Raw genomic sequence first — 24926 nt, 5'->3', positions numbered from 1 at the left:
TGAAAACCTCAGACAGGAGGAAGAGCGCTGCCAGGTGGGCGGGCAGGTTGCTGGGGGGACACTTTTTTCAGTGTCATTGTAACTTCGAACAGTTACTAAGCAAACTGTTGTAAGTCGAGGACTACCTGTACTTCATCACTTTTTTCCTTTTTTTTTTTGGTCAAGTTTTTGACCCCTTGCTAGGTGACTCGTGTTATTCAGATGTTGCCATATCCTAAAAGTGGTACAATGGGTGAAAAAGTTGAAAAGCCCTGTCCTATAGGATCAATTTAGCACAAGAAAAAGGATTAAAAAGTGATATTCCAGCAATTGCATACTATAATATTTGAACTGATGTGACATAGACAAGAAATTATTTGTTTGGTTCATTACAGTATTTTTTTTCTACACTCTGCTTACTTCAAAAAGAATAGCGTAATAAGTAGGTACGGTAGGTGTATTTTCAACAATACATTTATAAAATGCTGCATAAAACAGTCAAAAGGCAGTTTTCCAAATTACTGAATCAAAATGCCCGGTATAGTACATCAAGATAAAGCGCCCCAGATATTTTTCTACACTGTGCAAGACTACAAGATATACAGACAAGAGTCCTGTCACCTCTTGCTATACAATTCTGAAATCCCATCACCACCTTTTCTAAAATCTTGTATCATCAAATGTGCTTATGACAGCTTATTAGCAAACACATTAGCAAAGACAAACACAATATTTATTATTTATATAGCTGTAAGTCCTCATTTTTCAATAATGTTTACACCAAAAATATTTGAATCATAATTGTGATAAACTTTGAGGTAATACTATTTATCTAAATATTTCTTTCACATTTATCTTCTATTCTGCTTCCTTTATAGTTCCTTCTATTTCTTTAGTGGTCTACCTGATAAATCTCAACATCATCTTCATTTACTGGAGAATACTAAAAGCTGATACAGTATCCTGGAAAAAATAAAATAGCTTACTGAAAAGAGTTCCCTATGGATTTATATTTTTGTAACTAAGCTCCTTTCTCAGTCGAGAACTTAATTTGCTCCCAATCTTGTACTCAATTTGCAGTCTGAATCTGAAAACACTTTAAGCAAAATGAACCAAAGAATAACTATTTAATCTGCGTTTAAATATACAACTCCTACTGATAGTAATTGTAATACTGTATGCTTAACAATTCCCAGCACTACTATTGTATGACTTTAATCCATGTATTAAATTTAGTAGCATACTATCTTCTCATGGTTATATCCCTAATACAGCAATAGTAATGCTGTTTTTTAAAACATGTGTAACTGTTTCCTTTGTAAAATAGATGGAACAAAAAAAAAATGCAAGATTGCAAGTAGTCTTGATAGCATTTTCTTTTCACCTTTAAAAAAAAAAATCAGCAGTTGCCAGACACTAGTCATCTTCTAAAACTAACATTTATAAAACTGTCTGCAGAAAAACATATTTTATACTCGAATATGAATGCGGTCTTTATTCTCTTTTCCACTGTCTACTTTATTGGCAAGTATGTAGATTTCAGTAAATATTATACATCTGCAAACACTGAATACAGGCAAGGGAAACTATTCCAAGTATATTTATAAGCTGTTGCTAAATGAAAAAAGTTGGTTTTTTAAAATAATGCTATGAGTTTTCCATCATTATGGAAATGAGATATTCAGATTATTGTAAATGAGATATTGATTACATTTTCTCCTTTACCATTATGTAGTGGTTTTTTTTATTAACACTTAAGACAGATTAAGTGCTACTCTTTCGTGTAGATACGGCTATAATAGTTAACAATTGAGTTCCTACACACCTCTATGAAAGCCATAGCTTTTAACAAACATTCCATGCCCTGTGATTACTTAAATAAATAAATAAAGTTTCTGCAGACTTTTATGATTCTCTCAAAATTACAAGAAAGTGGATGTTTTTGCTGGAATATGATATGATCACAAATGACAATTTCACGCAAACGTCAATTCAAGAAACGGTGAAAGTTTTTTTTAAGAGGTGAATTTATCATAAAGCTGAATATTGTAAGAAGGATCAAAGGACAAAATTAATAATTTTAAAAAGAAGATTAAACCTGACAAAGCTTTTTGTCAATTTGCACCTTTATTTACTGACAATTGTCCAATCTACCCTTCAACAATCCTGGTGTATGGATTACAAGTGGCATTACCTCAGATTATAAGAAATAGGTATCCATCCTAAAAAATGTGGTTTTAGAAATTATGGTGTATGGAGCCTGCAAAGTAACAATAGCAAAAACTGACTGTGCTATCCCGCACATGTTTTTTTGAATGGTTTTTAATGATTTTTCAGGTATGTTTTATTTTGCTCTAATGGTTTTTTTGTTTTTGTTTTTACCTTTGTATATTCCTAGAATCACACATGAAAGATGGGCGGCTATATGAATGAATGAATTAAATAAATAAGTAAGTAAATAAGTCACTAATCAATATCTGATATTGTGCATGCTATGTTCTTTTTCTGAATAGCACCCTTCCCGAATTTGACTAACAACAGTCCTGATAGGAGTTAGAAAAGCTATTAAGCCCTGGATATTCCAGCAATCATCTGCAGAATTATGTGCTTGGATCTCTTCTTCTGTCGATAGTGGGTTTGTTCCACTATTGCCCCATGAGTGTAACATCCCTAAATTTGTTGATATGACTTCAAAAAATGCAATATTTTAAGGGTATGGATGTGATTCTGAATTGCGTACCCCAAATTTGGAATTTACTTTTATAGGAAAAAGCATAGATTCACTGAGCATGGAATATAGTCACCCAACTCTCACCCTCCTGTACCATGGAAAGATACCGCAACTCTGAATTTACAATCTTGTATTGATAGGCGTTTGCTTTCCACTTTCAAAATAACTCCTTATTAATGTAAACACAGATCAACATTATTCAGTTGACTCATTGCTGTATAAAAATATAATATGCAAAAAGAACATGAATAAATGATTAATTAAGAGGTTTAAGTGGGTGCACACAATTGTCAAGACAATGAATCAGGTGACAAACAACACTCTCTAGAAAGGGTATTCTAAACCTGTAGGAGAGGGCACCACTGAAAAAGACCTGATTTTGAGCAAATCCTGCCAAACCACTTTACGGGGAAGCTCTGTGGGAGCTGACCCTCCAAGCTGTATTGTAACGTTTGGGTAAAAGTGTCTGGGTACAGTGTTCCTGAACATAGTGTGGTTCAAGGCTGAAACATTTATAAGTTACTACCAGCACTTCAAGAACTGGGCTGGTACCTTGGCATTAAGAATCTCTCTTGTAATACTGACCTATTGCCTTTTAATTAAATTCACTTGTTACTAATTACAAGGTTTACTTCCTCTTATCTACAGCAGCTGCTAGGACATAGCTCTGTCTTATTTTGTGTTTTTAGTTATCCATGTTGCAGTAGGAAAAACAAGAAAAGATTTGTCCCCAAAGTGAGTGACGCAATAAGTAGCGTCCTCTGAGTTTAAACCTTTTTAAATTCTTGTGCATTACATTTACATTCTATCTTTTTTCTAGAAGCTCAGAGTAGAATTAAAAGATGTCTCCTCTCCTCTTATCCTCATAATTGCCCTGTGAGATGGGCTGAACTGAGAGAATTTGAAGCCACCAATGAATTTCCATGGCTAAGGATGGATTTAAGCCCAAATCACCTATTGTGTGATTTCTTCTGGGTGAGGAGAGGGTGAAGCTGATTATATACACATTAAATATCTAATTTAAAGAAAGTTACTTAGACTTGTTTATTATCAAATTCCTGAGGCAAGCTCTATCATTTTCCATTATTTTGCATTTTTAGATGAGATAAGTGAGCCAGCAAATCCCCACCTTAATTTCTTACCCATTTAAGGATACTGTACAAGAAAGTTCAGAGACCTGCAAGCATTTCTTCCAGGTTCACAAATAGTAACTCTTTGGAGGGAAGTCCTTTCCGTTAATGTTTATCTCTAAGATAAAGTACATGTAAGCCTGGAATTCTAAAGCAGGGCGTTCAAGAGTGAGGCAGAAAAGGGGAGATTGGAAAACTAACAAAGATGAGTTCCAAAAATGGAAAAAAAGTAAATCAAACAAAGGCGGTTACTTTTTCCTCCTAGCACTACCATTTTAAGAGCAGACTAAATTTAGTAACTGTCTTTTAATTGTACCATAAGTAAAATAAATACTGTGACATACTTGAACAAATACCCTAAATAAGAACTCTTGTAGTCTTATAACAGATTAATAGGCTTGCTAAATTGCAGTTTCTTAACTTCAATTCAGCAAATGTTCTCATACTACAAAATCTGAAAAAGCATACTTTTATTCCAATAAAACAATTTAAAAGAGAATGCTATTTAACATTTAAATTAGCAAGTTATTATTTATTTCCATTAAATGTTCAAGAAGATCTATTAAGCAACTTAAAAATAAAAAAAGAAGAAAAAATAAAACAAAATGATAAATTAGGGTTTAGAGATGTCAGGGAGGATATAATTTTTCAACAAAACATTAATTACTAATAAATAACTGACTGTGTTATATTGTTTTAGCAGACTAAAACTCATAGTGAAACTTTAAATTCAGAATGAATATTGAGAATTCTGGTCAACACAGTATAAATCAATTGATAAAACTGTAGACCATGATGAATTCAATGCACATTACTAAAAATCTCTTCTAAATATTTTGTAAAATTAAATACTAACTTTACACATAAAAACCCCTAAATATTAGATATAGTAAAATCCATGTCTTAAATTGTAGTCCTGGAATAGTTTCCAGTTTGAATTCTGCATCACCCTTACTTTTAAAGAACCAAGTTATTTTGGACATCAAAGCCTAATCTATATCTTAGTGAGCCATTCTTCCACAGAGGGGATCAAAGAACCCTGCCATAGAAAGGACATAAAATCCTTGCAGCAGTGCACTCGCTGAAGCATATCTGAAGCTATTCCATCCCAGCACATACATTTGTATCACACACAGTTATTGTCACCTGGCCGTGCAAGTACTCAAAGGAAAAAAAATGAGGAAATAACTCAAGCATTTAGCATCTTTTTCATCAATCCTAATTTATTTATTTAATTTATTTAATTGCTGCCTATCTCGCCTTGCTTACTATTACCATTATGCATAAACAGAGACAAATCCCAATCCTGACACTGGACTCCCTCCAGGAAATATAAATGACATACAGTAGCATATCATCACAGAATTATTTTTAATTACATGATTTTATGGGGAAATCAATGAAGTGATCAATAAGTGGTTGTGTTCATAAGATATTCGTCAATAACCAAAGACTTGTGCAAATTTTCTTTCATTTTCAAGCAAGAAACCTCACTAGTTATAAGGGAAAGTCATGTTTCAACAACAGAACACACTATATTTCTACTGCATATAGAAAGCAATACCAAAGTCTAATGCAGACACTGCCTGGATAGAGAAATGAGTGTACCGTGTATGTAATCTCCATAATTCCTAGATATTGAAGAGTGGTGTACTTACAACAGTAGCCTACTGCTACTTCATTTACTTATTACTTAGTTATTAGGATGGCTGGTTAGATTATGACCAATGACCATCTAGACCAGGAGTAGGCAACCTTGGCTCTTTTATGACTTGTGGACTTCAACTCCCAGAATTCCTGACCCAGCATGGCTCAGCTTGGAAACCTCTCCCTTTCCCCTCAGCATGGCTGGCTCAGGAATTCTGGGAGTTGAAGTCCACGAGTCATAAAAGAGCCGAGGTTGCCTACCCCTGATCTAGACAAAAGGATAGAATAGATCAGTGTCATATGTATTCTTCTATTTTGAAGGAACCAGAGATTAATCTATGAACACTTGAAGCCCAACATGGAGCTAAATCTCTTTGACTCAGTGGAACGAAGAGGAACATTCAACAAATATCATTTAAGGAAAATGCAGGCTGCTTACCATTGAGGGTTCAGATTTAAAAGACTTTAAAATTGATCTGGCAAGGGAAACTGCATGGCTTGACTAGCATTGTCACTTACAAAAATCATATTAACTTTTTTCAATTAAACAATGAGAAATATAATAAAATATTGTGAAACCAAGATTACTATATATGTGATATAGCACTCACTGTTCAATTCGAGGAGAGAGATACAATTTGGGGAAAACCTGAGTAGCTTCTGTATCCTCAAAACTGACTGAAAGTAGAGCAACATCATCTCCAGGGTCTTCATTTGCATCCTAAAAACATAAAACAGAAAGAAAAAACAAAACAGATTTTGATAGCAATCCTAAGCTTGACCATGTGAAAGATTCTAAGGCCTGGTTGAAGAGGTTGGCAATCTGCTACTATGGTCCTTTTAAAACTGGCTAGAAATAACTTGCTTGACACCAGGAGTCTTAACAGAAGTATACTGCTGGCAAGAATTATTCTATATATTTTAGGTGCGTACAGTAGACATAAATTAAATGTCATTGCCATGAATTTGGCAGATGTCAAATTATTGCTAGCAGGCATGTCATGATATTCTTATGTAGAAAATACTGTTCTCCAAAGTCAAATCAGCTGTTAAAAACACCTTGCTAACTGGACAACAAGAAATGATTTTACAGTGCTGCATTAACTGCATTCCTATAATATTTTACCATGACAGTTTGTGACAATACTATGGAGGAAGTATTTGGTGCCCAATACTGGTCTAAGTGACCCTTGAAAATCTGGCACAGTTTCTCAGTTCTGAGCACCATTACTTACTGTAAAAATGATAAGAGTAAAAAAGCAGTTATGTACAATTATAGAACCATATAGCTTTCCAATGTAATTAACATCCTAGAAATATTTTTTGGGAAAAACCATATAGCTCAGATTTCTTTGTTTGTTTTCTACCATTATTATTTCTACAAATAATAAATAAGATAACCTTTATTGTCATTTTTTTACTGTGGGCACAACGGCACACATCAAAAATGAAATTTAGTTGCCCGCTCTCAAAGTGGAACACATACATGACACACCTAACCATAATATATAGACATATGTATAGACCCACACCCCTACATATACATAACAAATAAATATTAAATACTGTCCATCTTGAATATATAACAGAAGGAGGAAGCTTGAGAGTTCACAAGGTTAATGCTGTATGGAATGAAACTGTGGCTAAATCTGGATTTTCTGCTACGGATACCACGAAGCTTCCTCCCAGAGGGTAACAAGGAAAACAGGTCGTGAAGAGGATGGGTAGTGTCCCAGATAATCTTACGGACCCTGCTCAAGCAACACTTCTGTGCTATGTCCTGGATGGGAGGGAGGAAACTGCCAATGATCTTTTCGGCCATCCTCACCACTCTCTGCACCGCCTTCCTGTCTGAAGCAGTGATGCTTCCAAACTAGACTGTGATAAGGCACTGAACATATGCAACACAACTTTTTCTTCCTATTTATAAGGTTTTATATTCTATATTTCTTCCTGCATTTCATGGCTGAGTAAATAGCACTTCCTTCTCTAATTTTTCCATACACCAATATTCTTGTGAGGTAGACAGATCTAAGAGTGAGTATTCCCGTATAACCAATAAGCTTCCGTAGCTAAGGACTGATTTGCAGAACATTTTGCTGGTTATAATACAACTATTAACCCTGGCAAAGCATGTTGCAATACCATCTCAGCTCCATTCTCTGCTGTCTCCAACCAGGAGGAGTGGGAAATTTTTCTAAGATTTAAGTTGTTGCTTTGATGAATCAATTATTTGTTTTTCGATCTTTGTTGGTATAGACACATCACGGGATCTGAATATATTTTTCCAAGGCTTTCATAGCTAAACTGTCAATGTAGCTTAGCAATATAATAATATAATATGGTCTATATTCTATTTTGTAATTCTTATCAAATCATATTTTGTTCTTAAATTAAGGGAATGATTCATTCAGATCCTGTGATGTGTCTATACCAACAAAGATCAGAACAATGCAAGCAATGGTATTCCCAGTGATACTTTATGGAAGTAAAAGGTAGACTTTGAAAAAAGCAGGGTAATATTGATATTAATGCTTGTGAACTTTGGTGTTAGAGAGCATACCATGGACAAGCAAGAAAACAAAGGAATGGATCATCAAACAAATCAAGCCAGAGTTCTCACTTGACATACAAATAACCAAGCTCAAATTATCCTAGCTCAGATACATTATGTAAAGACCTAGCTCCTAAATAAGCCACAGAAGTCTAGTTTCCATGAAGACCTAATAGTTGTCCTAGTATTAACTTAAAAGTAAACAAACTATATTATGACTTAATATTATGCATGAACAAACTAACCATAAATTCAAGATGTAAATGAAATCTACTGATCCATTGACTTCTCCTCTCCTTTTTATATTTTTTTTCTTTGTTAGACATCTTTTCTATTATACAAGCATTTTATATTTTGATTATTTTATTATTATTATTTTGATTATTATTTTTTATTCCCCTCTTTTAAACAATGCTGCATTGCTTAGGATCCTATCAGAAGATTGGTTCCAGCTCAGGCATCTTCCAATACACCAACAGGCCTTGCCATATCATGAGTTTGTAATTCTCCATAGCCACTTTTCTTCTGCTTCAGAGAAAATGAAACTTTTGCTTGTACACTTTTTGACTTGTGTATCTTCAGAAGTTCCTTTAGAATTGTAATTAACTTGTGGATTATGATTAAAAGCTCCTATGTTCCAAAACAAAATTAAATGTTTATACCGCTATACACAGTAATTTTCATGAAAAATGAAATCTGTAGCTAAGCTAATTAAATCAGTGGTTTTCAGAATGTGGTTCCTCAGGAGGGGCACAGGCCACTTAGAAAAAGGCCAGGCATCCTAAGGGGAAACCAGCCTGTCATTTTTTTCCTTGTCATCAGAGGCTAAGCACTGCAGCTACAACCAATTGCTATGTTAATCATAGATGTACAAAGAGAGGTTTCCAACCTTCAACCAGTGTCTTCTGTTTAAAATACAGCATCCAGGGAAGAAAGGGCATGAAATGATAAGAACCAGTTCTGTTTCATCCACACTGAATTTGCTTGCTTTTGGCTCTTTTTTTTCGCCCTCTACCAGTAAAATTATTGGGAATAGAATTGGGACAAATTTCAAATACAGAAATGTTTTCTTGTCTACGTAAACAAATTGTCAACGGAGATGGGGGATTTTACTAACTACAAATGACTTTAAGAAACAGATAATTTCAGGACATCAGATAACCTATATGGTTATATGGTTTTAAAAGAAAATTGGAGAATTCATAGTGGAAACACGGGAAACTGTCTTATGCTCGGCTTATCTAGTTTAATACTGTGCATGCTGATTAGTAGCTTAAGATTGAAGATTTCCCATCCTACCTAAAGATGCAAAGAACTGGAACTGAAGCAATCTGCAACAAATGCAAAATATAATAATCTGCAAGAAATTCAGATATTTTACCACTGAGCTATACAAGTAGTCTTCTATTTATAAACACAGTTGGGCCAAAATTTTAAATGTTGAATGCAGCAAACTTTAAGCAAGACCCCATGTGGCCATTTCATCAGCAACCACAATTCCAGCTCTCCCAGTGCTAACATTGGATGTTCTTGTTTTGACAACAGATGAAAATGCAGCCATTTTCTCTATGCTTTTAGAATCAGTTGGTGCTGGGAGGGGGAATTGGGATGAGAGTTCAGTTAGCCATAATAATAACAACTCTGCCATGGGAATCCAAGGACAAACTGGGCCCAGAGCTGATAATGTTTGGCAGGCTGGAGAGCTGGGGAGAAAGCCCGCGCTTCAAGCTAATTGGGGAATGTGATTTATGACTGTTTATTGGGGGTGGGAATTGAACTTTGTTACTTTGTATCCAGGGGATTTAGTTTTTGGGTTCAACTATGTAGTGCCAATACTTTGTTTCCCGAATAAAAAATTCTTTAAGGAAAACAATGCCTCGAAGTTCTTTTGAAGGGTTTCATCTGTCGGAACCATGATACCCAGTTTCAGTTGTTAGGTAATCTTATGGGTCATTAAACAGAGCACTGGGGAAAGGCCTAGGCCTTTTGGGAATTGTGAAGCAGAGAAAGGGCCAGGGCCCTCTCTGCATCCCACTGGGCAGAAGAATCACGAGAAGGATGGTGTTTACTAAATTTGGATCCATTTCTCTCGCGTGCAGGAGTCTTTCTTCTCCCTACACAGAAGGGAGAGCAAATCCTTTGGCATACTGGGGGAATGGATCTCAAATCTAATATTCCATTCCCTTGCAACTTTCCCTGCTAACTTCCCCACTGAATTTGGGAGAAGCTGGCAGAAAAGATTGCAAATGGGAGCCATATGACAGAGCACATGGCAACTGGTCATAAAAACAAACCAGTTGCCAAGAGTCCAAAATGTGATCACATGATTAGGTGGAGGCCAAACTTAACCTATAGATAAAACAAAACAGTGATCCTGCCTGTTGAATGACCAATTAAGATATAGAGATTCAGCCTTTTTTAGAGGGATTGAACTTGTCTTAAAGACTACAATTAGGATTACTCTCATTTCCAGACTCAGAGATGAATCCTTATATCCATAGATCACACTAGATCAGGTTGACACAAATGAGGCATCAGTGTAATGCACTCTACCTGGGAATACCTTTTAAAAATATTTTGAAACTTTAGCAGATCAAAAACACTTTGCTAGATCTTGTTAAAATATCCATGGGTATAAATTCTTTTTGAGTGCAAGTTGTAATAAATTTGGATATTATCTCATATGAATCTTTCCTTATTTTAAGATTTGAGGACAGTCCTGTTATTTACCACTAACCAAAAAGGAAAAAAGAAAAAAATATATCCAAGTAGCTACCCTCAATTTAAAAAAAACACCACTTACAAAGAGAAGGTATGGGGTATTTCTCTCTTTATTATTTTTCTGCTAGCATACAGAATGTTTACTGAAAGCAGATTTTGCTGCTATTTGGCTTCATTGATCCAGTTTTTAATCTGATGGATGCTACTATTTATTTTTCACTGGTTTGTATTCCATGAGTGTTAATATTTTAAATATAATTGATCTTGCATTTTGTTAACCTTTTTTGATTCTATTTTTTGTGGGAACATGGATTATAACATAATTCATAATAATTTAATTTTTTGGCTTTAAAATTATGTTTGTAAACTGTCTCCAAAGCATTCAGAGAAAAATGGGCTACAAATTTTTTACAAATATATATATATATATATATATATATATATATATATATATATATATATATATATATATATATATATAGGTAAAGGTAAAGGTTCCCCCGCACATGCGTGCTAGTCGTTTCCGACTCTAGGGGCCGGTGCTCATCTCCGTTTCAAAGCCGAAGAGCCAGCGCTTGTCCGAGGACGTCTCCGTGGTCATGTGGCCGGCATGACTAGACGCCAAAGGCGCACGGAATGCTGTTACCTTCCCACCGTAGTGGTCCCTATTTTTCTACTTGCATTTTTACGTGCTTTCGAACTGCTAGGTTGGCAGAAGCTGGGGCGAGTAACAGGCACTCACTCTGTTACGCGGCACTCGGGATTCGACCCGCCAAACTGCCGACCTTCCGATCGACAAGCTCAGCGTCCTAACCCACTGAGCCACCGCGTCCCCATATATATATATATATATATATATATATATATATATATATATATATATATATATATATATATATATATATATATATATATATATAAGAACTCTTTAACTTGTGCATTAATATTCACTAATTTCAATTTTATTTATTAGCATGATTTATATTGAGCAGAAGTTTTTATTCTTTCTATAGATGAAGGCCTCAGAATACTGTTTACATTTGTGACTAGCAAAACAAATGAACAATAGTGTCTTTTATAAAGAATAATTCCTGGCAAGTATTGATTCCCAAACACATTTAAAACAGAAAGCATAAACACATTGTTCTCTTGCATCCTACTACCTACTGTAACTAAGAACTGGGAACTTACTGGAACTGAGAATTTATTATGAGTCAGAGTGTTAATGGCTAGTCCAACCAAAACATCTGCTCTACACCGTTACTACTATAATTCATTTCCTTTTATGTTTGGAACAGAACCAAGTTGGACAGTTAGACTTTTTTTTTCTTAAAAAAAAAGAAGCCAATAGGCTGAGTATAATGAAGGAATACTTACATAGGGTAGGATAAGTAATCCTAATTTGCCCACAATTATACAAACCTGTATGACTGTTGCTCCAAAGGTGTTTTTTTCTAGAAGTCATCTGGACTTTCTTGGGTTTTTTTTTCCTTTGAAAAAGGGAAAAAGCTTCTTGGATGAAAAGCAGAACCTTTTTCAAAGAAAAAAAAAACACCAAGAAAATCCAGTTGCCTTTTGGAAAAGGCACCTTTGGGACAATCATGACCTAGATGATTAAGAAGCTCCATAGATATCTGTATGACTGTTTTATATTCCAGTTCAATGTTTTACACAAAACACATATTTATCTGTTTATGGACCTTGGTGGAGCAGTGGGCTAATGCCTCCTTAAGTAACACCAGCTGCCTGCAATTAGTGCAGGTTCGAGTCCCATCAGGCTCAAGGTTGACTCAGCCTTCCATCCTTCCGAGGTATGTAAAATGAGGACCCAGATTGTTGGGGGCAATAAGCTGACTTTGTAATAATGCCGCTTGGGGGGGGGAGCGCGAAAGCCCTAATAAGCAGGCATATACATAGAATGAAGGCTATTGCTAAGCACATTGATTGTGCTTAGATTGTAAGCCGCCCTGAGTCTTTGGAGAAGGGCGGGATATAAATGGGATTAAATATATATATATATATCACTAGAGACCTGAAACTAGGCCACAGCCAGCTTGTCCTTCTTCACCTGAAATAACTTAAATTTTCCCCTGCCCAGCCAATACTATATCATACCAGAGGGATTATGATGCAAAGACAGGTGCAAATTGAATATCAGACTGGAGAAGGGAATCTAATCAGGCTCAGGACTATACTATTGTAGCTAAAATGTATTTACGCTATTAAATTTAAGCAATTTTATAAGCCATCTGATTCTGGAGAGAGAAAATCTTTAGTTCTGTCTAATGCTGTCACTCCCACCAGCCCAAAAATTGGCTCAAAATTGCGAGTCCTCCTGTAGTCACAACTCCTACTTGGTGAGCAAGTAGCAGTTGGAGCCAAGAAGGCCTTTACACAGCTCCTTGTGTGCCACTTATGACTCTTCCTGGAACAGTAGGCTTTACTAATACCGGTAGTCACTGAAGCCATCATCTCTCATCTGGATTACTGCAAAATACTGTAATGCTTTTCAAGGGCTTTTACAGTGGGCTACATTTTGTAGCTTCAAGTGATCAATAATATGATGGTTTAAGTAATTATGGGCACCTCTATTTGGAGAGCTTGATTAGCTTATGTATTGGCTTCTAGGTGCATGTCAAAGAGCTGGTTATCATCTTTAAAGCCTTTCATAATTCAGAGCCTTGATAGCTTCTCTTCATATATCTGCCTGTTTGATACATTTTGGCAGGGTGTGCTCATTTCAGGTTATCTCTCTCAGGGATTGCGATCCTTACAGACATATGAAATAAGCTTCTTCAACCCTTCTCCTCTGGAAGATCATGTGTCCCGACACCAGAATGCCCCTTTTCTCCTGGTCTCCAGGAAGCCATATTAAAATATGACTATTTCTCCCCCCCCAAAGATATGGATGGCTCCCACTCTGCTGTTATTTAGAAGAATCATTAAAACCTGGCTCTTCACTCAGACCTCCAGCAAGGTAGAATAAGATCCCTTGCTTCATCGTACTTGCCATTGTTTATTTCTTAGGTTTATTGATATTATTGCAATTTGTTTGTTGTGAGCTGCCCAGAGTTGGGCAGCATACAAGTTTAATAAATTATGATTTGTTGCATAGTCAGCCAGATGTTCAGAATGGAGTGGCATTTTTATCCACCTTCCTAAGAACTTGAGATAGGCAGATGTGGATGTTTGATGGCGTTAAAGGTATTGTCTCAGGATGTAAACTGTTGTGAATAAAGCTACCTCTTGCAATTAACTGGTGATTTTATCAATGCTAGGAGTGTGCAACTGGTGCTCCAGCTATTTTGGGATTGCACACAAGGTGCCTATTATTATTATTGGCACTACCTTTGCTTTCTTTTGCCACAGTCATTCTATTTCTAGGATAAAAAGAGAAGTTTGCCAAGTTTGGAATTCAGTGTTCTTGCCACAGAATAGAATGACAATACAACAGAAAAATAACAAGAATTTGGGAAATGTGATAAAATTAGGATGTAGGAATAAACTTTAGGGTAGATATTAAACAAAGTAAGATAGAGGAGAGCAAGTAGGGTGTAAAAATTTTTTTAAAATACAGTAAATGAATAATCTGTCAAAGGAAGCTGGTTTAATAAAAATATTGATGAAGGAAGGAAGGAAAGATGGAAGGAAGAATGGATGTTTATTTTTATAATGTATCTCAAAATATAGTTTTCCCCACTGAGAATTGGCCTGGGTTTGTCACCATTCCTGAACTTATGAAATTATGCTGTGGTTCCAAGTTATTATCTGTATGAGTAAAATATGATTTTTGCAAAAGAAGAAGTTGAAATAAATCTTCCTATTCTGATTGAAAATATAGGGAAGACTGGAGATTTGGTTCTCTCAACCTTGTGACCTGAGTTATTTCTTTCTTTCTTTTTTTTTTAAAGAATTTTATTGGATTTTATGGGTTAGGAATAAGATAGGGTTGGGGTTTAAACTGGGGTTGGGATTAGGACAGGGTTGGGGTCAACATTGGGGTTATCCCCCAGTAACATTTTCAATATTTAGCAAACAATATTGTCTGGGTACATATGTCTAAAGGTAAAGGTTCCCCGGCACATGCATGCTAGTCATTTCTGACTCTAGGGGCCAGTGCTCATCTCTGTTTCAAAGCTGAAGAGCCAGCGCTTGTCCGAGGACGTCTCTGTGGTCATGTGGCCGGCATGACTAGACACCAAAGGCACACAGAACGCTGTTACCTTCTCACCGTAGTGGTCCCTATTTTTCTACTTGCATTTTTACGTCCTTTCGAACTGCTAGGTTGGCAGAAGCTGGGACGAGTAACAGGCGCTCACTCTGTTACGCAGCACTCAGGATTCGACCCGCCAAACTGCCGACCTTCTGATCGACAAGCTCAGCGTCCTAACCCACTAAGCCACCGCGTCCCTACATATGTCTAGGTAACAATAATTAATATAGTAATGGATAACAGTAGTAAGTATGACTGGTTATCATAGACAGTATTTCTTAGGTGAGCTGATAAAAGTGGTTTCGGCTTTGGCATTATAGACTTTTTAACTTTTGTTGGGAGATTTCAATATTCATGTGAAAAACCTCTTTGCTGATTAAGCATATGGCTATATGTCAGTATTACTATCACAGTATAATATTCAATATCCAAAAATCTGACAGATACCTGGGTAAAGATTTTCCATACGCTGAAGGAGAATTTTCAATAGGAAATTGAAGGCAGAGTAGCCTATCTGGCCCAGGAAACTTGGGAATGAGAATCAAAAACAGAAGCTTAAAGTAACTGGTAAACTAAATCCTCAACAAACTGAGATGGTTGTGTCAACTGACAAAAAGGTGTAGAATCTTTCAAAAAAGGGAGCTGGGTGCATGAACATCAGGCAAAACTGTAAATGTAGAACTTGATTGGATTGATCTGCAGTGACAATGTTCTGAGGTATAAAAACTTCTGCAGATGCAAATCTAAACTCTTGAGTGTGTAGAAGCAGGTGACCTTTAGCCTAAGGATTGGAGAGGGCTAGAATGCAAGATCCACCTTGAAGGAGCATTCTGAATAGTAGAGTCTTCCTAAGGATGCAAAGGAATCCCAGGAATCTCAAAGGCAACTGAACTGTTTTTTCCCTTGAGGAAGAGGAGGAAGAAGACATTTTGCTTCTCATCCAAGAGGCTTCACTGATTCTGGCAGGATGGTGGAGAGGATGGAAGGATTAGTTCTAACAGTATTGGAAGGATCATATTTCTTTGCAGTCATCTGGTCATTAGCACTCTCCCTGAGAGCTCTTGAGGCCCCTTGGTGGTTTATTTGTGCCTCCAGGGTCACTTGTATAAGAGTGCAAATGAGTGCAAATTTTTCTTCCTTAAGGGAAAAAGCAGTCCAGTTGCCTTTTGAAAAAGTACCTTTGGGACAACTGAGAATCTTCACAGAATCCCAGGAATGTGCAGGAAAAAAACCAATCATGGCCATGTGTAAAATTATAGTATCTGGACTATGGAAGACAGTCACTTATATCCCTGTACCAAGGATTATATGACAATTGACCCTATGTAATAAATATTTACCAGTGCTTTCAAAAATCTACTGTTAAAATCTTCCCATGTAGAAAAGATTAAAATTATACCTATCTATGGTGAAGAATTGGTTTTTACAATATTGTCCTTGAGTCTTCAGATAGGTTAAGAACAAAATAAAAATAAAAACCACAAAAATAAAATACAGATGAATGATAGCATCTTTGTCTCTGTGTAATCAAAGTTGATCTAAGGGGGATCAGCATGAACCATGCCTAGTCATGTGTGATATGTATGGATCGCTGGATTCCAGCCAAGAATTATATAAGCTCTAGATCTAGAAAATTCAAAACAGGCTATGCTCAAGAGCAGAACCCAAGTACTGTATATGAATCACAAAGATCACAAAGAAGAACTTCCCATCACTTCCACTATTCCTACATCATATAAACATACTGCATTCTTTCCTTGAGTCCTTAAGACAAGGAGTGTTATACTGTACACTGTAGAGATATTGCAGTAATTGGAGGCATGATAACTAAATAAGTAAGCAAGCAAGCAAGCAAAAATTTTAAAACACTGAATTATTTGTGATAGAGTGGGAAAATAATTCTCTTTATAAAAGAACTGTTTTATTTCTTGAAAATCAATTTTATTATAACATGCTAAAACAATAGTTCAAAGCTGATGCTCAGAATTACAGTAAGTAGCTGCTTATTTTCAAAAAATATATACCGTATATACTTGAGTATAAGCCGACTCGAGTATAAGCCGAGACCCCCAATTTCACCCCCAAAAACTGGAAAAAGTTGTTGACTCGAGTATAAGCCGATCCGCCGTTCTGCAAGCCTCTGCCGCCAGCAGAGGCTTGATCCGCCATTTTGCAAGCCTGAATACACAGGAATACCCTGTGTGGCCGCGGCTCTCGGGGAAGCCCTGGCTGTCAGCTTCCTCGCTCCACGCTGCCATTCGGGGCCCGCGCGTTCCCCGGGCAAATCGCGGCGCCCAGCAGGCGAGGAAACACGCCCGCTCCAGTCGCCCCCCCTTCCCTCAGGAGACGCGAAGCAAGTGACCGCCCGGAGCTTACCGAGGACTTGCTTCGGTGCTTCCAGGATCGCGCGCACCTCTCCCAAGCCGCCGCCGTCCGGAGACCTGCCGAAGTTTGGGGAGGTTTGGGGAGGTGCGCGCGCACCTCCCCAAACCTCCCCAAACGTCGGCAGGTCTCCGGACCTCTGCGCCCTGCCTGCCTGCTTCTTTCCGCAGCGGAAAGAAGCAGGCAGGCAGGGCGCGGAGGAACGGACACCTGCCGACGTTTGGGGAGGTTTGGGCGCCTCCCCAAACGTCGCCGGGTCTCTGTTCCTCCGCGCCCTGCCTGCCTGCTTCTTTCCGCTGTGGAAAGAAGCAGGCAGGCAGGGCGCAGAGGAACAGAGACCCGGCGACGTTTGGGGAGGTTTGGGGAGGCGCCCAAACCTCCCCAAACGTCGGCAGGTCTGCGCGGAGGAACGGAGACCTGGGGAGGTTTGGGGAGGTGCCCAAACCTCCCCAAACGTCGGCAGGAGAAACGGAGACCTGCCGACTTTTGGGGAGGTTTGGGGAGGCGCCCAAACCTCCCCAAACGTCGGCAGGTCTGCGCGGAGGAACGGAGACCTGGGGAGGTTTGGGGAGGCGCCCAAACCTCCCCAAACATCGGCAGGAGGAACGGAGACCTGCCGACGTTTGGGGAGGTTTGGGGAGGCGCCCAAACCTCCCCAAACGTCGGCAGGTCTGCGCGGAGGAACGGAGACCTGGGGAGGTTTGGGGAGGTGCCCAAACCTCCCCAAACGTCGGCAGGAGGAACGGAGACCTGGGGAGGTTTGGGGAGGTGCCCAAACCTCCCCAAACGTCGGCAGGAGGAACAGAGACCTGCCGACGTTTGGGGAGGTTTGGGGAGGCGCCCAAACCTCCCCAAACATCGGCAGGTCTCCGTTCCTCCGCGCCCTGCCTGCCTGCTTCTTTCCGCTGCGGAAAGAAGCAGGCAGGCAGGGCGCGGAGGAACGGAGACCTGCCGACGTTTGGGGAGGTTTGGGGAGGTGCGCGCGCACCTCCCCAAACCTCCCCAAACTTCGGCAGGTCTCGGACGGCGGTGGCTTGGGAGAGGTGCGCGCGATCCCGGAAGCACCAAAGCCTCGGCCGCGCACAAGTCCTCGGTAAGTTTTTTTGTTGACTGGAGTATAAGCCGAAGTGGAATTTTTCAGCCCAAAAAGTGGGCTGAAAAATTCGGCTTATACTCAAGTATATACGGTATCCTCCAAGTAACTGGAGCCTAACTGAATGACATTTCTGTACTTTCCACCACACAAACTCTTCAAATTCCCATTCATTGTGCATATACTTTCAGCCACCTGAAGCCTCACTCCATTCACACAGTGTTGCATTGGACTCTTGCACCCGCCCTTGCCTGACAGCAGTCACTTGAAGCCTTGCTGCATTTGCAGCATGCTGCATTAGACCATTGTGCACCTTTCCTCATCCCACATCAGCCATTTATCTGCCTGCCTGCTTGCAAGCTGCCAGGGGCATGGAACTTCCTGCTAGCTTCTCCACTGACTTTTGTTGTTGGACACCAGCAGGAAGTTGTGAGGGGTTCTCACTTAACAACCTGAAAACCACATTTAATAATAGCGATAGGCGGGGATTGCCACTGCTAATCAATGTAGTCACATGACAGTGCTTTACAGATACATTGTTAAATGATGGAAATTCTGGCTCCAATTAACCTTGCTAACTGAGGACAACCTGTATATGTAAATACGCACGTATATATATAATTTGAACAACATTTAGCAAAATGTTGCACGGATTTCCCAACCATACAAAAAACAAAGACATAACATATTGTCCTTTATGATTAAAAAAAAAAGTCAATCAAAACTCTTAATGTATTGGACAAAGGATGCCTACATTATTATTCTTACTCTTTTTTGATCAGACAATATTTGCAAAAAAAAAAAGATAATGCTTTGGATGCTCTTGGCTTAATATTGTTATTAGCAAGATAAACTCTGACAGAAATGCTCACTGTTCACTGAATAATCAGGCACAGCAATCACTACAAGCAAGAAATTAATGTTATTTGTTGTTCGTTACTTGGGGCAAATTCATATATTTTAAAAGCTTAAGTTTTCTCTGAGCTTCAAGGGCACAGTATATATGATTCTTTGTCACATAAAATATGTGACTCCCTAATCAGTATGGACAATAGCTCCTGTATTCATTGCCTTTCTCGTTTAAAGAAAATATATTAAAAGTCCACATCAGCCAGTCATGGTTTTCTAACAAGTTCACTATTCCTTTGCTTTTCATTATGTTAAGGCACAACTTCATATAAAAAAGATAAAATTTATTAACAATTATAATCACTAATACTTCTTCCTATATCGATATTTATTTATTTATTTATTTATTTATTTATTTATTTATTTTAATCCCATTTATATCCCGCCCTTCTCCGAAGACTCAGGGCGGCTTACAAGCTTAGCAGTAGCCTTCATTCTATGTATATGCCTGCTTGTTAGGGCTTTCACACACACACACCCCAGGCGGCATTATTACAAAGTCAGCTTAATTGCCCCCAACAATCTGGGTCCTCATTTTACCTACCTCGGAAGGATGGAAGGCTGAGTCAACCTTGAGCCTGGTGGGATGCGAACCTGCACTAATTGCAGGCAGCTGGTGTTACTTATATCATAATGTTTAGATTTTTTTATATTAACTTTTTTTGAAATCAATCAGCTTAATATTTTAAAATCAGAACAATATCAATTTTAAAAAGTGTTCTATATCTAACACATTGAAATAGAAGCAAGATTATGGGGTGGATATTTGGAATCTTCATGCAAGAAAATATAAGAATGATAATTTTGCAAATGTTATATTTCATTTTAGTTAAATTTAATATTTCATAACTCACATACTTTGGGCAAGTGATGAAAGAAATGCTGGATTATATCAAATATGTTTGGCAAGGTTGGGGATAGTTGAAAAAGTGGAAAACAATAAATGAAGTGAATGGCTGTTTTCCTGAAATATCTCCAGCAGAGCTAAGGGTTATTCATGAAAACTAGAAGGAATAGTGTTTGTCAATCAGAATTACAGTAGTGAGAACTGAGTTAAATTTAATGGCACATAGCTAACTAAAGTTCTTAGTATACTATCACAGGTATGAGTGGGTGCTTTGTCTGACGATTACTGTAATACAGGGGTGTCAAACTGCCTGCCCGCGGGCTGGATGCATCGTGCCGAAACCGTGCCCACCCCAGCTCCCGCAATGGGGAAAAAGTCGCGATATGTCGCGACACATTACATGACATTGAGAGTTTGACCACCCCTGCTGTAATACATTTTAGCAACACAATTCCCCCCTCCCCTTACACACACACACCCAAAACTCTATTCAAAGGTACAGATTAATCAGTTTAAAAGAGCTTAATCGGGAAAAGTGGATGTAAAAGTGCAACTTGTTAATAATAAAAATATTTAAAATATTTCAAGTCATCTTTCTTGTTCAATTATTTAGGCTTTAGATAGATAGACAGACTGAGAAGTTACATACAGGAGACATTATCTGTTCCTTTAGATATAGCTGAGCTTTCTCTTCATATCAGCACATTTGTCCTAGCAGATTTTTAATACATATCTGAACAATATACAGTATATTCATTTTTCATTTCCCTAAGAATTTAACAACCTCATAGAACCTCTTTTTCTGGCTTGAATTCAATAGGTTTCCTAAGTACAGAAAAGTTCCTATGTGTACCTCCTCCTGAGTTAGCTTGTTGACTCAAAGTTTCAAAGTCTTAAACAGAATCATTTAAATCTATTTGGATATTAAAAGTCATGTTGAAAACTACTGAAGGATTTTTAGGGAAATTTACATGTAATGCCTACATATTCTGATACCTCAACTGAATTCATTTTTTTTTGCAAGATAAGGCTTATGAAAATACACAGTGCAGACAAAAGAAAGGTGCAAAACTGTTTAACCAGCTTTATTAAGTTTCAAAGAAAGAAAGAAAATACAAAGACAGAAAAGATTAAGAGAGAAAGAGAGGGAATCAAAGGGGGGGGGAGGAGTTACAGAAAAAAACAGGAAGCATTGGAATTCATTTATTTCCAAGAAAGTGGTAGCTCAAGTAATAATGGATTATTTTACCTTGAGAAGGTAGGTAGGGATATTGCTGAAGTCCACTGGCAATTTCAGAAGGAAACGAGCTGAAAATTCACCAGTCTATCAATTAAAAAGAAAAGAAAAAAAGAGGATCTCAATATTGAATTGAGAGTTTGCATTCCTAATAATCTGGAGAGACATAATTGAAACAGACTGAATTTTTAAAGTCGTGTAACACACTGAAAGCTAATCACAGAGCAAGCAAGGTGTCTGCTCCAAAGCAGACTCCAGTGATAGCAAGATATCTCTCAATTATGTCATTCCCATCTTCCAATTATAATGATCATTATGTGTTAACTCCTAAACTCAGGACTAATGGAATTCAGATCTTGTGGGGACCTTGTGTCCAGTTTCAGTAGATGTATGAGTTGCATCCTTCCTTAGAAAAAAAGGCCAAATATAAAACTTGCCCTAATGATATCTTTTAAATATTTAAGTCTGCATATTCTGTCAGTACTACATAAACACTTTTTTGAAAGAACCAAATGATAACTGATGTCACAAAATGTAATTCTTGAAACCTCCTGTGATTCTTGCCTGAGCATTGAAAACTTTTGAGATTTTGCATTCCCCCTTAAATTTTATGAGACTTCATGGAAAAACCCTTTGCAACCCTTACAACATTTCAACAATTTTTAATTAATTGGTCTAATTAAACTGCATCTCCTGTGCTACTATTTTAAACAGGATTTATAAAAGGATTAACTAATGAGGAAACAGCTTAATTACTATCTAATAAGGATCACCACATTCTCAGATGATTACACATTACACACATATTAGACATTACACATAAAATAGTATAAAACATTATGAAGAAACAATGGTCGGTGATCAGCTCTATTATATAAGCAATATTCTATTGCTATATTATTTTGGGAAACCAGACAGTTTTAGTCAAATCATTACCAATCTGGTCACATCAGGTGTTGTATATCATAATTCATTTAATTCATAACTTTGGTCATTCAACAGAAGAATCATTAAGGCAGGACTGTATGCCTCTCAAGTAAGGCAAGTCAGGAAACAAATACCACAAATCTGACTAAAAGTATACTTCATTGATATACAGACCAGGGGTCCCCATTCCCCCCTCCCGGGGCCAGGGCCCAGTACCAGGCCACAACCCATTTGGAACCGGGCTGCAGAATGGTGGGCAAGCGTGCATGCAAAGCTGCATTTGGGAAAGCAGCGCACATGAAACCATCCCCTCTCCCTCCTCATCCCCACTGCCACCAGTCTGCCAAGCTGGAAAAGTTGAAGACCACTGAAATAGACCATAGTAACACCATTTTGAAAGCATGAATAATTCCTTCTATACTTCGAAAGAATTACTGAGCCTTGGTGGAGCAGTGGGCTAATGCCTCCTTAAGTAACACCAGCTGCCTGCAATTAGTGCATGTTCGCATCCCACCAGGCTCAAGATTGACTCAGCCTTCCATCCTTCCGAGGTAGGTAAAATGAGGACCCAGATTGTTGGGGGCAATTAAGCTGACTTTGTAATAATGCCGCTTGGGGGTGTGTGTGAAAGCCCTAATAAGCAGGCATATACATAGAATGAAGGCTACTGCTAAGCTTGTAAGCCGCCCTGAGTCTTCGGAGAAGGGTGGGATATAAATGGAATTAAAAAAAAAAGAATAGAGACAGTCCTTGTCTTATGACGACAATCTGGACCAGAATTTCTATCATCATTGTTGTCATAAGTCAAGTGAGACCCAATTTTATGACAATTTTTACAACTATCATTAAATGAAACATGCAGTCATTAAGCAAATTCCGCTTTCCCAATGGACGTTTTTGGCTGGAAATGGACAATAAAGGTCCCAAATTGCGGAGATGGTGTGACAGACATTAGTACAGGTCACTTTTTCTGTGGTAACTCTGAACTATCATTAAACAAATGGTCATAAGTTGAGGACCACCTGTACTCTAATGAATTAGACAGGAGTTAACACTTTTTCCTCTGTCAGAGGATTCTGTTTTGCGTAGATCTCTAAATTATATAGATATATGTAAGCTTACCATATTAAAACTGCTATTTTAAATTTACCTATTTAATAGTTTATTTTTAATATTTTTATTTTATTAAATATTGTTTTACTGAATATGCAGGTCAAAATTTAATTATTAAAAATAAATGGTATATACACATAATGAAATCATTTTATCCATTGTACCAGTCCACAAATTAATGTATCATTTTAAGGAGCTACTGAACCAGAGATTGAAAACTCTGGTCTTTAGCTACTTACTGAAACTAAAAAGTCACTCTGTGAGTGAGATGGGCAGTTTCTAAATCTGATAAATAAATAAAAACAGATTCTATTTTGCTTTAAATTTCTGCTTACAATAAATACCTAGAATCATGTCCAATTATTTTATTTTTACATGCTGTATGCTATTTCGGAATGGTATACAGCCACATATTACTATGCAATCTGCAACTCAATCACAATTTTCTTGCAAATTACCCTGAAAACTGGAGGGCTTCATCTCAATATCAAGTGTTCTTGTTATTTTTTAATTGCCTCTTTTATTGGAAAAAGAAGGAAACAGAAGGAAGCATTTCCAGCTCTGGTCTCTTGCATTTTAGTTAAGCTTGTAGAATTTATTTAATTAGAATAAAAATATTCATTACATGTTAAGATCAGTGAGAAGTGCTTTATTGCATTCACAATCTTCAATTCCACGTAATTGTTAGCCATAGTTGTTTACCTAGGACACAAGTTCAAGCAAGGCAATGGAATAAAATTTATTTATTTATTTATTTATTTATTTATTTATTTATTTATTTATTTATTTATTTTTTATTTATTAATGGGATTTATATCCCGCCCTACCTCCCGAGGGACTCAGGGCAGCTAACAACAACAAAACTTAAAGGTCTCTGTACAGTAAATTAAAAATAAAATTTGAAATAAATTAAAATAAATTAAAGAATAGAGTTAGAATTGTAAATATAATTAAAATCCCTGTCAGTCTAGGTCAGCCAGGTGGAAAAGGAGTGTTTTGAGGCCGCGGCGAAAGGACTGGAGATCTTGGGCCATCCGAAGCTCAGGGGGGAGCTGGTTCCACAGGGCTGGCGCTCCCACAGAGAAGGCTCTTCCCCTGGGGGTCGCAAGCCGACATTGTCTAGCCGATGGTACCCTGAGGAGGCCTTCTCTGTGTGAGTGTACTGGGCGATGGGAATTCGTTCCCGGCAGCAGATGGTCCTGCAAGTATCCTGGGCCTAAGCCACGTAGGGCTTTAAAGGTAAGAACCAGCACCTTAAATCTCACCCGGAGGGCAACCGGTAGCCAATGCAGCTCACGCAGGAGGGGTGTAATATGGGAGTATCGGGGTGCTAAAATTGCTAAACAGCAGGAACGGAGAAGAGAAACAAAGGTAAACTGAGGACATCTATTTTAAGAAATACACACCTAGGACAAACATTTTCTCCAAATCAGGTTATAGTTA

At 37.8% G+C, this 24926-nt stretch overlaps 1 protein-coding gene across 4 annotated transcripts in view; it reads right to left on the bottom strand.

The window, feature by feature from the left end:
- Window positions 1-24926, bottom strand: part of BABAM2 (BRISC and BRCA1 A complex member 2) — a gene marked incomplete at its 3' end in the record, with an annotated part of 185462 nt that overhangs the window by 130491 nt on the left and 30045 nt on the right. For all 4 annotated transcript variants that reach the window (XM_081317295.1, XM_081317298.1, XM_081317297.1 and 1 more), the window contains exons 6-7: window positions 21456-21530; window positions 6099-6208 (exon numbers count right to left, since the gene is read on the bottom strand). In XM_081317295.1, the coding sequence (XP_081173421.1) occupies window positions 6099-6208; window positions 21456-21530 (185 nt within the window). The remainder of the gene's footprint in view (window positions 1-6098; window positions 6209-21455; window positions 21531-24926) is intronic.

Source organism: Vipera berus (genome assembly GCF_964194415.1).
Source record: "Vipera berus genome assembly, chromosome: 1".
NCBI lineage: Eukaryota > Metazoa > Chordata > Lepidosauria > Squamata > Viperidae > Vipera > Vipera berus.
Note: the sequence above shows the minus strand (reverse complement) of the source record. Positions and strands in the feature narration are given on the sequence as shown.